General features: G+C 26.7%; 1 protein-coding gene across 1 annotated transcript in view; it reads left to right on the forward strand.

Annotated features, from left to right (window-relative positions):
- The window catches only part of LOC107448899 (uncharacterized), a 43,257-nt gene that overhangs the window by 10,915 nt on the left and 16,926 nt on the right, over positions 1–15,416 (forward strand). The window contains exons 5-7 of the mRNA XM_087153521.1: positions 3,320–3,654; positions 12,740–12,908; positions 14,197–14,340. Coding sequence (XP_087009647.1) covers positions 3,320–3,654; positions 12,740–12,908; positions 14,197–14,340 — 648 coding nt within the window. The remainder of the gene's footprint in view (positions 1–3,319; positions 3,655–12,739; positions 12,909–14,196; positions 14,341–15,416) is intronic.

A 15,416-nucleotide genomic window follows, 5' to 3' on the forward strand; every position in this document is an offset into this window, starting at 1 on the left:
TTTTTTTTTTTTATGTTAATGTCTGAAATACTTATTTGGAAGTTACACCTTTCCTCTAAAAAAATTTTTCTTCTTCTTTCCAACTGTTGATGAACAACTGACCTAATGCTTGTCTGTCTTCAACTCCATAACCTTGCATTTTTTAAACCACTAAAGAAGATAAGAGAAATTCTGGATCAAGCATTGGGGCAAACAATGCCTTTGTGGGGAAATTTTATTTATTTATTTTTTTTTTAATGAAACGAATCTGCTTTTACATTACATGGGGAGGAATATCACGAAAATTTCCCACGTGTGGCCTAATAGCACCACTGAGGATATTTTATATTTGCAGGGTATCCGCGCGCCTGGAAAGTCATTAAAAATCATGAATTTCGGTATCGAACAAAATTTTTCACGATTTTAACTATTTTTTTTTAAAAAAAAAATCATGAAAAGTTATGGATTTAGGTCGCCGAACAATTTTATTTTTAGAATGGGATTCCTCTGCCCCTCCCCAATATCATGGTGTTCCGAATATCTGAATTTGTGACAAAATCCCCACTCAAAGTCATATTTTATTAAAATATAAAATGTTTTTATCATGTTCTTTAAAAATTATGGTGTTCTTTCAAAAAATATCATTTCTAGAGTGAAGTATGTTTTAAACTTGTGTAATTTCAGAATTATTATTTTTATTTTATATATTTAAAATTATAGCTTAAGCAAGCTAGTCATTGGCAATTTTTTTTTTTTTTTTTTTTTTTTTTTAAATGAGAATAGAAAAATCAGGAGTATTTCTTTCCTTTCTGATGAACAAGAAAATTATCTTTAGAATATAATTCTGCAGAAAAAAATCAATAAATATGAAGATGCAGAGTAAAACAGTTTTGGTTATACCTATCATTTCAATGAATTAACATTCATTGAAATGCTTCTCAAATTAATTATTCTGTTTTTGTTGGAGAAAATAGTAACTTCAATAAGTCATGAAAAGTTCTTGGAATTAGTCATGGAAAGTCATGAATTTGAAAACTTAAGATGTAGCAGATACCCTGTATTTGCTCTGTGCTCGCTACGAGCTGAAAGCAGAATTTAAATCAACCAGCCATCATTGGATTTCTGACCTCTGTAAATTCATTAGGAAACAAATGCTCTATCTCCTGAACCACCACAGCTTTTCCAAAGGATTTGAAAAGCATCCAACATAGTGTATGCCTTACTAGTTGACTTTATATTTACCCTGTTTATTACATAGATAATTCATATTATACTTAGGATGGCCACAGGACAGAAAATTTTATTAATCGGAAGAAAAAAAAATTAGGAAATCCTGTGAATGAAATTAAAATATCCAAAATCAGAGAAAAGGAATAAATTTGAGTCTGATGTAACCAAAAAGTGTAATATTTTATAATTAGTATAAAAAAATGAGAGATATTTTCTGATTGAATTTGGTTAAATTTAAAACAATTTGTAGGTATCTGCTGAATTTTTTAAACTTCTTATAAATCTATTTGCTTAGAGTAAAAAGTTGATTTGACATTTCTCCTCAGAAAATATTGTACTATTAAAATCAAAAATGTTTGATTAATTATTTCAGTTTAGGCATATATTCTATATACCAAAATTTTTTTTTTGCTGTAAATGTGACAAAAAGTATATTTTATACTGTCATCACTGAATATTATTCCTGGTTCAGGCAGAAACAAACATTAAAATGTGTGTTCGCAGAAATACTAAAAATATTAATCCATAGCTCCATTTTGCAATAATATTAACAAAATAGCATTACAATACATAGAAATGTCATTGCATCTGTGGAATAGCAAATAGGACTGGATGCATTGATCCTTATAATGGAAAGATCTCTGTATTGTGGGCATCTTACTAAAATATTGCAGTTACTTTTGATCTATCATAAATAGTTGTGTAAAATAAAATGTGTGTGCTATCCATTTCTTTTTACATACCTGAATCATGTCATATAATATGTCTATTGAGTTTATCTCTTAAATATTTTTTTTTAAAAAAATGCTTATTTTCAATTTTAATTGTAAGCAAAAGTGTTTTATAATACAATCAGATCATGCTACAGTGATCCGTCTCTGAATTTAGTAATTAGTTCACCATAACAATGGTTCAGTATATCCAAAATCTCTAAAAAAAATATTTTTTTAGCATATTGTAGTAGTATTGTTGAAAAAAGTAAGTGATTGTAACTTGTAACAGCATAAAGTTTGCTTTATAGGTTTTCAGGTATTTAAATATATAGAATCCCTCTACAACTAATTTTCCTGGCTGTAAATTTCTTCTTATAATGAAATTTTTAATTGAAATGTTAAATAACGTTCAACATATTCTTCATAATACAGAAGGATTGTCTTCCTATAATGATTTTTTACATATTTTTCTTTACACTTAAATTTGCTTTACATGGAGAGGAAAGCCTCCCACGGTTAGCCTGACGTCAAGAGGACATTAACCCATGATCCGCAGGGCTGATTGTGCTCCGGATTTTTCACTAACAGTGATCCGATAGTTTCTGGAGATTGAAGGTCCAGACGTTTCAAAAAAAGACATTGATCACAAAAGTTTCCGGAAATTAAATTTTCAAAGGTGGAACTTAAAAACACAGTTTATTTTATTTGTTTGTAAGGGAGAGACAGAGAGATACTTTATAATCTTATATTCATGATTAATATTAATTTTTTATCAGTAAATAGTTGTTATAATCATAAACTCAAGAAAGAAAGACATATTTGTAAATTTTAATTACTTCTCCAGGTCATTATATAGGTATGTGTAAAATTTAAATATATTTTAAGTAAACTAAGAAATATTGAGAGAAAGGAAAAAAAAACCTTGTTTAAATTTTTTTCTAATTTTTCAACTGTTTTTTTTTTCTTCTTTAAACTCAAGAAATTTTCCGGAATTTTGACTTGGACTCACAATCACCCCTGGATCCGTCAACCACTGAGAATATTTTACATCAGCTGCTCGGTCCGAGCCGGAAGCAAAATTCGTATCGATCGATCGTCGGTGGGATTCCAACCCGGTTCACTTTATTGGAAGGTGAACGCTCTATCACCATGGCTTTCTGATTCTTTGTGGCTATTCTAATTTTTCTTACAATAATAAAATTGAAATGGTCTCCTGAAAGTAAGTTAGTTGCAAACCATTTCATTTATTAGTGTCAGGAAGAAAACTGGGCTGTTTAAGAAGAGTGGGGTTTTTTCTTTCTCTTTTTTAAATCTATTATTTAAAATGTTGCACACAGTTATTCAACTGTCTTATCAAATGAAGTGGAATTTTTCAAATTAACTTTAATCTGTTTCAGTTGTGTCTGAAAAAGCATTTTCAAAAGAAGAAAATGTGGAAAAAAATTGTTTAAAGGAAGAAAACACTTTCTCAAAGAGAATTGCAGAAATCAAAGGAAATGATGAGAACAACTTTACAGCAAAAAACTGTGATGAAAGCAGCACCAGTGTTGTAGAACCGACGCAAAATAAAAGTGGTGCTGAGGAGCCTGCACTCGAGAGTAAGGATAACGATGCTTCTGCGGACTCAAAAAGTGTTGATGAAACAATCGAGGAGACTAAGAACAATGTTTCTGGAGGGGAAGATAAAACTGAAATGGAAACTCCAGAATCTCAAGAAGAACCTCCTCTGGAGGTAAGTGAGTCATTCCACGTCAGATTAATCACTTTTGGACCTACCCTCCTCCGATTTTATTGAAATTTGGTGAAATAAACACTCATTATAAAGTAAGTAATTCTACCAATTATTAGATTTTTAATTTGAAAATTGTCCAAATTATGGACATTGGAAAAAATAAAATTTTCATAAGAAACAACTAACTTGCATACATATAAATGGCTGTAACTTTTTCCCTAATTGTATCAGAAAAAAATTACAGAACTATTTCAAAGCTAAAAAAATAGATCTTCCATTTGATACCTTATAGTTATGTTGACCTAGCCTTCTCAGGCTAGGTCAAACTTTCAAAATGACCTGATTTGACCTTAGACCTTAAATATCTCAAAGTATTTGGTCTCAAAAAATTACGAAAAAAAATATATTTTCTTACATCAGCATTCTTCTACACATTTACAAATCAGGGGTGATTGTGCTCTGGAAAAAATCCGCATTTTTCGTTAAACGCGTTCCGAAAGTTTCCGGAAATCCAAAGTCCAGAAGCTTCCAGAAATCATCTATCACATTTATGCATAAAAATTCTTGTATATTTTATTTAAAAATATTAGAACTAGAATTTATACTTGGCGTCTCTTTCATTTGTAAATATTTTTTGTGGTAGAATAATAAATGTGATTAGAGATAAAAGTAAACTTACACATAATTATTCATTTAAATTATGCTGCATGTAATTCATTTAGAATATCATGTTGTGAAAATTTCAATGATTTAAATTTATAAAGATATTAATTTTTGGAAGGATTTTACTCAAGAAATTTTCAGGATTTTTGAGTTGGACCCACAATCACCCCTGACAAATTTATAGCCTGGAGTCTCAAAAGGAAGTATGTAAAGAATTAATAAAAGTGGTATGCTGTATACCTTTTTTTCCACTAAAACAATCCATGTAAAAGTGAGTAAAGAACCTAAATTCTTAAACCAATATATAAAAATAAACGATCATTTCCATCGAAAATAATATTTATCCAATACTTTTGGCTCCTAAAATGTACCCAAAATAGCAATTTTATTTTTAAAAAATGCTTTACTTTAAATAAGCATAAAATATGTGAACTAATTACATGATATGAATAACATTTATTTCATAGAAAATATGTTATAAAAACTAAAAGAAAAATTATGACTATTGACTCTGTAAAAATATGTTATGAACGGAATTAGTAATTATTGAAACATAAAAACTTTATAAAATAGTTAGGAATAATATAATGTTATCTTTGTGTTTACTATTTTCATCTCATTCGGTGGTATGAAATAAGACCATCCCTGCCAATTCAAGACCCTGTTTGATAAAAAGCATGACTGTTGATTAGTAATGAAAGAATGTGGTAGAAGCATTCTCAGTTTTGCTTCAAATGTTTCAAGAAAATCTTTTACATTGTTGTTAACTGTCATAAGCGATCAGTTGTAGCCCACAGTATATAGATAATCTCGTCTATTCCGTTCAAGAGAAGCACGTTGTATATTTTCTCTATTACGTGTGTAATTCCAGGGCAATAATCACAATTGAAAAAAAAAGCATTCTGGAAGAAGAGAATTGCAAACCATACTTGATAGACAATCTTTGTATGTTTTAAATGGTAATTCTTCATAGCGAGTTAAATGCTGTAATTTGCAACCAACTAGCATAAGTTTTGCATTTCCATGAATCAAACAGACACAGACACAATGGGGTTTACTCGCACCAGCAAGCTCACAGTTTTTCGGATACGAATCACAGAACTTAGAGAATCCAACTTGAACATTGAAATTTTTATCTTTAAACCCTTGAAAAATTTATTTTAAGATTTCCTAAACCAGACACTTTTGTTTAACTAAAGTGTCAGGATGCTTGCATATTAAATTCAAACATCTGCTTTAGCACTCACAGCAGATGATAATTTTGTAGCATCAAAACATAATTAAAATTCACCTATTTAAGATTTATGTTTTGCTTTTTTCCTCTCTGCAAAATATAATTTTATTTCATTAAATGCATTGGTCTTTTATTTCTTTTCCATTCGGAATTACTTACAATACTTGCTTTTATTTAATAAAGAAACTTCATTGTTGTTTTTAAAACATCGTTAAATTTGTTATTAAGCTAGTAAATGTTAATGACTCACAGTAACTTAGAACTACAATATCTTATATTTTGAAAGTAAAGGAAGAACTTCAGGGTGGCCACCCACCTGGAAAACCTTGAAAACCTGGAATTATCAGGGAATTTTTTTTATACTGGAAAAATCAGGGAAATATAAATCAGGGAACCTGGAAAACCTGGAAATTTTAAAGAAAAGCTGGAAATTTTTTCTTATATATTTTTTTATTCACTAATTTAAATTATTTGCTAATAATTTTCTTAATTTAAATTGTTTCATCCATTATACCAACATTTTTTAATCAAATAGTAACAAAAATGTTACCCCACGAAAGTCATCGTACATTTAAATGTTTTGGATCTCAGAATTAAAATTATTCAAATATATCTCCAAACAGTTAAAATATCATCAACTTACTTTGCTTTCGTCAAAATTTGCTCCATTATAACCCTATTAAACTAGAATACAACATAAAATTCTCCCATGCAAATGTAGAAACCTTTGATCTCTATGCAGACTGTGCAATTTAGGAAAGGCAAAGATTATGGTGGATGTGGAAGACGGGGTTAGGATTCGGTTTTTAAATTCTGTCCTTGTTCACACAATGAATCAAGTTTGTTCGCAATTGAGAGTGGTAATTTTTTTCTATTTTGACAAAATGTTTTTGTATTTTTAACTTTATTAAATTTTCTAAAAATTAGTTGGTTATAATTTAATAATAATAGATTTTATATTGCACTCTTTTTCTGAAAGCTTTTCAACTCCCATTCAAAGAAATCTGTAAATTATTTTTTCTCAGCAAACCAACCAATCACGCATTTCCCCCCATCACTAACAGCAATGTTTGTCGACAAATTGTTACAATTCTTGCATTAATGCTAATTTTTTCTATTTCATTTTAACCTTTTATAGTATATTTTGATTTTGAAAAAAGTTTTTTTTAGAACTAACTATATATTAATATCAAATTTTACGATTTTGTTGGTAAATATTAGTTTTTTGATTCAAAATTCGAATTGTATAGTTATCACAATATCGAAAGTTCGTAAATGTTGCTTGCATTCCAGAGATGATATTTCAAAACTATTCCTCTTTTTACCTAAAAAAGCTGACAATGACTAAGGAATATATAGGAAACGTATTAAATGATATATATACATAAAATATATATATTTTTTTATTCATATGTGTTTAGTCAAGAGAAGGAAAACGAAACTTAGTGTTTTAGTTCTGCACTGTACAAGATTCTAGTTGTTCAAACAGAAACAATTAACTATGCTGAACTAAAAAACTGTGTGTTTAGATTGGAATTCTTTAAATGTTTTAAATTCAAATAAGAAAAAAAATCAAAAAAGTATAAATTTTAAGGAATTTTATCTATTTTTTTTCTTCTATAGAGTATAGAACTAAAAATTAGACAATTTTACATTTCTGACATTTATTTTTTTATACTGTATCTCTTAAAATAAAAATGCTATTTCAAAATACCATTATTTAAAAATTTGACTTGAGATATTGGTTTAAGGAAAATATGATCAGTGAATTTTATAAAAAGCACTGGTAAGATGAAATACAGTATTATGCAGTATACAGTACAGCTTTATATTGAATTGTAATTACAGTGATTCACAAAAGTGTTGATACACTTATGACTTTCAATGAAATAAGACTATCCATTAATTAAAATGAATGTTTCAGAATGTATATTTAATGATAAAAAATGTGTTCTAATCTTAACAAAACTGAAATATTTTAAATGACAATATGAAATATTTTAAAAACAAAGGAAAATTTTATTTTTAAGGAATCAATCATCAAAAAGTGACAAAAACTTTATCCCACAAAAGTCATCATACACTTTTAAAGAAAAAACTCAGTCTATTAGTAATCTAATTTTTCGTTAAATTAACATTTAGTGGAGTTTCCTTTAGCATCTACAATAGCTTTTAAAGGTTGAAAATACGTGTAACTAGTTTTTTTTTGTCAGGTGAAATTCGCGCAAATTATTTTTAAAATTTTTACAGAAACTTTTACAACACTCAATTGCAAATTTATGAATTTTTCCACAAAATTTATAATTTTAATCTCTGATTTGAAGTCCTTCTTTTAAGCATTTTATCACATATTGCACAGTTCAATTGAATACAGTAAACTAATTTAACATTCATTACTGATTTACCTCTTATGAAGACAAATAATCAAATTTGGTCTATTTTATTACGACTACAAGTCATTTTTAAATGATAAAATAAAATATTACGGAGTTAACAAGCAAAAATTAAAATATAATTTTGCTATTATAGGTTTGATACTAAATTGCTAATAAAGAAATGAAAAATAATTAAATAAAAAAAGCAATTGACGATAATTTTAATTCTGAGATCCAAAACATTTAAATGTACGATGACTTTCGTGGGGTAACATTTTTGTTACTATTTGATTAAAAAATTAACTTTTGCTTTGTTTTTAAAATATTCCGTGCATTTTTGCTAAGAATAGATTATACATCTTATTATCAAATACCCATTGTGCAATATTCATTTTAATTATTGAATTTTTATTACCTATTTCAATATAAGTTATAAGTGAATGAGCACTTTTGGGAGCCACTGTAATTATTAAAAATTATTGATATATAATCACCTGAAACTGTTTTCTTTTCCTTAATGAAAATATATTAAACAATACTTATCCAAGGTTTTATTGGCTATTCTGATTTTGTCATTTTGTAGGTACACTTTGAGCAAATACTACTTAAAGTAACACATTAAATTCAATAAAAACAATTAAAATTATTCAATAAAAACAATATATTCTGCAAGCTAAACATATTATTTTCTCCACGTCTTAATTTTTTTAAAAATTAATGTTGTACCAGAACATTAAAAAATAATGAAAAAATATCTTGTAAGAAAAATTTTTTTTTTTCAAGATATGTTTAAAAAAATGACATTTTGTATAAGATATTTTATAATACAGACACTTTTCTTGTACACATCCTACACTTTATAAGAAAAAAGGAAAAAAACACGAACCTGGAAATTTTAAGATTTTTACCTGGAAAAATCAGGGAAATTTGAAATCTGTTTTGAGTGGCCACCCTGAACTTAGAATTTTATTTTTATTTTAAAAATTCTGAAAATGCTTTGAGAAATTCATAAAAATGAGAAGGTGGTAGAAAAGGATGTTTTAATAATTGTTTATTGAAAAAATTTTTTATTTGTATATTGATTAGAAATTGTGGTGATCATGTTAAGTTATTCTTTAGCAGGGTTCGTGATTTATTTGATTTTTTTAAAAAAAATCAAAAGAATCAGATTTTTTTTATTTAAATCGGATTTTTTTGATTTTTATTCAAATACACTGTAAGAACTTTAATTTATGATTAAAAAAATTATAAATGTTTAAACAAATTAACTTAATATTAAAACTATATTGTAACAATATTTTAGAAGCTCTAACTAAAACATGGCTTTGAATGCATAGCAACCATTTTGAAAGAAATGCATGATTAAAATTTAAAGACTAGATGAAATAGAGAATTTAAAGAATACTTCAGGGGTCTGTTTGGGTCTTTCTGAGAGGTACCTATTTTGTGAAAATTAAAAATTATATTAAAAAATCAACACAAATATAGTAAAAATATGGATTTATTGTTTCTTACGAGACACAAAAATAAAATTTTAAGAATAAGTATTTTGTGTGATTATTCTATCATTTTTCCTAATGTTGAATTTGTAAAGGTACCGGCTTGGACAGACCCCTGTGCTTTAACTATTAAAACAAAGTTTCAGTTAGCAAACCATAACTTTAATTCAAAATTGTGATTTCTTTTTTTTCCTCATGATTTTTAAAATGACAAAATAAATGTAGCAGACTGTGTTTATAAATGTTAAAAAACATCTGAAGTATTCATCAAAAAATAAATAAATATTTAATCTATATATTTTTATATTAAAATATTCACTTTTAATTCTATATCAAAATAGATAAGTTAAGCTAAAAAAAAATTAGAAAATCTATGTATTCATTGGAATTTTATTTCACAAAATTTCTTTATAGAAAATCAGATAATGTCAAAGATACTGTAAACATATTATGAGAAAAAAATACCAGTTAATAACCCTACTGCATCAAATAGACTTCGAAAGAGTTTGAAAGGGAAGAATGACACTACAATAGGAAAAAAAAACATCTGAATTCATCAGCCCGTTTTTTTTTTCTTTTTCTGTTTTTGGCATATTACGGTAATTTCTTTTTAATATAACCTCAAGCTTCAGAAATATACATTTTCCACCAATAAAATATGATGTAGATTTTAATTAACGCTTTTTCATTCAAAAGGTAGAATTTTAATTAACATTACTTGTATTATTTTTTGAAAAAAATTCATGTTTATTAATTACTTTCTACAGCTATGCAAGTCTATATTAAGACAGCATTAAATGTTTACTTTAATCTGTACTTTCAATCTCAAGAATCAAAAGATTTTTAAAAATGTAATTTCAAATGTGTTGGAATTTAACACACACCAAGAAAGTAATTTCGTTAACTAAAATTAATTAATGCAGCAATTTATTTAAATTAAATTTTAATACTAAGAAAAGAAAATAATAGAAGTATCAAAAATTTAAAACACTGTCTTTTAACTTTTAAAATCAATATATATAGATAAAAAAAATTAGTTGATTTAAATCAATGATTTTTTTAAAAAAAATCATTTGATTTAAATCATGATTTAAATCGTGATTTAAATCAAGCTGATTTAAATCAACGAACCCTGTTCTTTAGTAGTAGCAAATTGTGGGTCAAATCTGTTGATTTGTTACAAAATATGTGTATTATATTATTAAACATGTGTGCATTGTACAGCTTAACATTTTTAGTTATACAATATTTCATTTGTGTTAATTTTTTATACTCATCCTGTTGAGACTCCTGGCTACAAATTTGTTAATGTGTAGAAGAATGTTGCAGTAAAAAAAAAAATTTTTTTCGTAATTTTTTGAGACTACATGTTTTGAGATATTTCAGATCAAAGGTCATATAAGGTATCAAATGAAAGCTCTATTTTTTATCTTTGAATAGGTTTTGTAATATTTTTTTCTGATACAATTAGCGAAAAAGTTATAGCCATTTATATGTATGCAAGTTTGTCATTTTTTATGAAAATTTTATTTTTTCAAATTTCTATAATTTGGACAATTTTCAAACTAAAAATCTTAAAATTGAAGGGGGGGTCGGTCCAAAAGTGATTCATCTGACTTGAAATGACTCAAGTAGTGTCAGCCTTGAGTGAACTATTCTTTAAACAGAAATATAAATTATAAGCCAGGCTCATTAATTAACTGAATTTTTTTTTTTTTTAAATTATCATTGTTTTAACTAAAACATTTTTGAAGTAATCATTAATTCAAAAATTTACAAAGCAGTTTAATATGTTTTTAATGATGTTCAGTCTTAAAATTTATAGTAAATATATTGCTGTTTTAATGATTTTCAATTTTAAAAAATTGTATTGATGGTTGGCGTGCAATGAGTTATAGCACTATTAACATTGCATTTTAAAAGTCTTCAATTCTCTTAGATTTTTTCAGACTGTAAATGAGAAACAAAGGGAAAATTTAGTTCATTTTATTTTAGTACATGCATTTATATATCCTAAGGAATATGGATTTTTCTTTTCAAAAAAAGAAAATTCTTAATTTTATGACACAATCTTCAAAACCTTCATTTATGTAGTTTTCATTGCAGGTAGAATACTAGAAGGAAAAAAAACTTTTTTTTCTTAAAATGGAATGGTGTTTTGAGAAAAATGGATCAAATAGTGTTTTGAGGGGAGGGAAATGACATGAAATAAGTTTTATTTTCATAGATTACTTTTAAATTAGTCAATTCAATTTAAATATCCTACAGGCAATGAAAATGTATTTATTGTGAACATTGCGTCAAAATTTGAATGAAATTTATAGGAAATGTGCTAGTTAGAGATATAACAAGTAAGAGAAACATAGTTTCAAGTAAATTGCATTTAATATTTTGTAATAAATTTATAAAAGTTTGCAATTAATTAAAGATAATCTTTTCTTTAAGTGTAATTTTCGTTTCTAAGAAATGGGTTAAGTTCTGTTTAGAAATATTTGTCAACCTGCAATAAAGGTAAAGTATGAGGCAACGCTATTTATTTTTTCATTTGTAATATTAAAAGCGAAATGAATAATTTTTTAGTTGTAATTACTATACAATGTTTCTATTCAATTTCATTTCATTTGAATTGTGCATTTTCATGTTTTACTCTCAAACAATATTTAATTCTGTAATATTTTTTAAAATGTGTTATGATTATTTTTTAATAATATTTCAATTATAATAACAATTATAAAATTTAACTAATTATAATTATGAGTTTTTAAAGTGACTTTTTAAAAAGATCTGCTTAAAATCACTGTTTTGAAAAATTTAGGCTACATTAACCTTACTGATTTTTCACTTAGGTAAATTTTAAAAAAAATTACCTTAAAGTCTGTAAAGAGGCAATTAAAAGTATTATCTGAACAGTTTTGCTGTGATAATTTTCACATAGTGGAACACACATTCTTGAAATATTCCTTAAATCTTAATGTAAAAAGAAATTATGAAGCTCTTTGAGATCTTTCATCTTTTCATGCTTTTGACCACCTGAGATTATACCTAATTATTTTTAGTTGTATCAAAATTTGTTAACTTTTGATTTAGAAAAATTTTGACTGTCAATAATATTTAAATAATTTTAAGAACCCTTAAAAGCATGTGCATGCTTTTAGGCAAAATACTAAGAAAATGCAGTGAGAAAGAGATAAAGTTCCTTCCTAAATAGTCTAATAATTGGTATTGCATGTCCAATTTAACTGTTTTGAATGAAGGGTTATTTGACTGCAATTCTTCTATTCAAGCTATTTTATTCACTCTCATTATGTTGCTAGGCCAGTGAACATCAGTCCAAAAGTGAAGAGGCAGTAGATGTTGTACCCACAAAAGAAGAAGACTTCCCTTCTGTCCCCCCACCATCAAAAACAGCAACAACTAAGAAGAAACTAAAGGAAGAAAGTTATTCAAAACGGAGAGACAAACAGGCTGCTAAAAGAAAAACTGGTCAGATTTTTTTTTCCGCTACAACTTTTTATTTCTGTATTTTTTTTAAAGGCACATCAAAATGTCACTTTTCGTTGTTTATTTATCTCTTTATTAATTTTTTTTTCCAGTTTTAAAAATTCTTAATATTACAGACTTTTTCTTGAAAAAGTTTCGAATTTTAATTTAAAAATTGCTTCAAAACTCTGTTGATATAAGTATACAGCATTTTTTACTCTATTTATTTAAGACACTAAGTACAAAGCTCAAAAAAAATAAACATATTACCCTTAAAAAAATAAACATATTGCTCATTTGTCCAAAGATAATTCCATGCAAAAAATAAATCTTAGTAAATATTGATTATTTTTTATTTTATTTAATAATAGTCAATGAAATTTTAAATAGTAAGGTATAAAAAAAAAATTTTTTTCATTTTTAAGAATAAAATTTTACGTAGCGAAATACAAAATTTGAGCAAAATGTATTTGAATAGTTCCTGAGAAATGGAATTTTAAATATCTGACTTTTTAGAAATTCAATTTCTCAGGATGCAAAATTTGATGCTATTCAAAATGAAGCAAAAAAACTTTCTACTATTCAAACTTTTTTCAACTATTATTAAATGAAATAATATATATTTAATAAAGGTTATTTTTTGCATGGAATTATCTTTGGATAAATGAATTTCATAATTGTGTGCAAAATTTTTTTAAGTTCTCGAGATGTAACGAAGTAAGCAAAAAGTAAAATTAACATTAAGAGTCCAAACTTTAGAGCACGCTCCTGACCAAACTATCAGGACCATAATTTCCAGATTGCGGCTACTCCCTATATTTTGGAGATCAGAAATCCTAATCCATCAAAAAAAAGGTTATTCAGAGAAAATATGTTTTTTAGTCTGATTTTGTTGCTTAAAATATCATCAGGACTTATTGATTAGCATGTTTAAGATCATCCACTCGAGTCATTAAGATTGAGTCTTAGAATGCGAAGATCCGATAGATCAAAAGTTTTTTTTTCCTCCCACACTGTACAAGCACAATGTATTAAGCTCCGGTATTCATATTTTCAAAATGACGGATTTTTCTGTGATTATGCATGTACTGCTGTTTATCAAAGAATTTCAGCATGAACAATTTTAAGAAATTGTTATCGTGTAAGCTTCCGCTGATTCCTAGTTGTCTACTGATCTTATAATGTATCTTGTTCATTAATTTTGCTGAGAGGACTTATTCTATTCATTCCTGTTAGTAGTTTGTTTAAAATATATAAATTTTGAAAATTAAAGTTTATTTTTTACTTTTAGCTAATGAATCTGCACCAGCACCTAAAGGTAGAAAAAAGATGCCAAAAACAAAGTTTGATGATGATGGTGAAGAAGGTACCTCTCGGCAACCAGGCCGGACATCTTCGAGGACCAATCGACAGACGAGGCAAGGTTTATCCCTTGGTAAGTCTTTACTTTTTTTTCTGGATTATTAGAAGTGAGACTTTTAGTGATGTGTGTGTATATATATATATATATATATATATATATATATATATATATATATATATATATATATATATATATATATATATAGGGAGGTCCAAACATAAATTCAAATCTTAATTGAAATAAATAAAACAGGAGGTAACCAAAATAAACATAACTACATTTATTCAAATTCAAATTGGAACAGCGCGCAAGGCAGCTAAAACCAAATTCAAATCTTATAAACAAGTGATAATATAAATTTACTCAAAAAAAATATATAAATATAATTAAAAGAAAATTAAATAAAGTTGTGTGTTTACAGAGCAGCACTTCATCAGGGGACACACTGTCTGTAAACACACAGGAGCCTTTCTGTTGTTAGTGGCAAAGCCAAAACTAACAGTGCCCCGAGGCCCCTAATGAAAATTCAAGCATAAAGAATAATAATAATAATAATTACCACACCAAATAAATATCTACCATAATAACATTCATGAAAAACTTTGTAATAAAATCACCTTTACTGAAACAAATATACAAAACATTTAAAAGACATAAAAAAAACCGCCCCCAAAGCACATAAAAACAGTTACAGTTAGTAAGAGTGAAGAATTGTAAAAAGTGAAGTAAGAGTAAAAATTGGAACAAAACCAAATAGTTTTAATTTCCCATACTTATTTCCGACCATTAAATTTCATAAAACACCTGTTAAATTTAGATTTGTTACATGCTGCACAGGGTGTTATAATTCTGTTTTTGGTAAACGATTTTTTAAATACTTAAACATTATTTTAAAAAAAATTATTTCTAATGATAAACATTTTATCATTAATAACAACCAAGAAGTTATTAAATATTTAAACAACACACGTGTTAATACAATTCTTACCTGTGATTTTGAAAATCTTTTTACCAGTATTCCTCACAATAATTTAAAAAATATTTGTATTGAAATTTTTGAACATTATTTGATTAATGAAGGTATTGACAGGGAAGACTGGATTAATTTATGCAATGTCAACATTTTTGAAAATTATCTTTTTAACGGT

Source organism: Parasteatoda tepidariorum, chromosome 10, assembly GCF_982258835.1.
Source record: "Parasteatoda tepidariorum strain Cologne lab strain chromosome 10, Ptep-v5.0, whole genome shotgun sequence".
In the NCBI taxonomy this organism is placed as follows: Eukaryota; Metazoa; Arthropoda; class Arachnida; order Araneae; family Theridiidae; genus Parasteatoda; species Parasteatoda tepidariorum.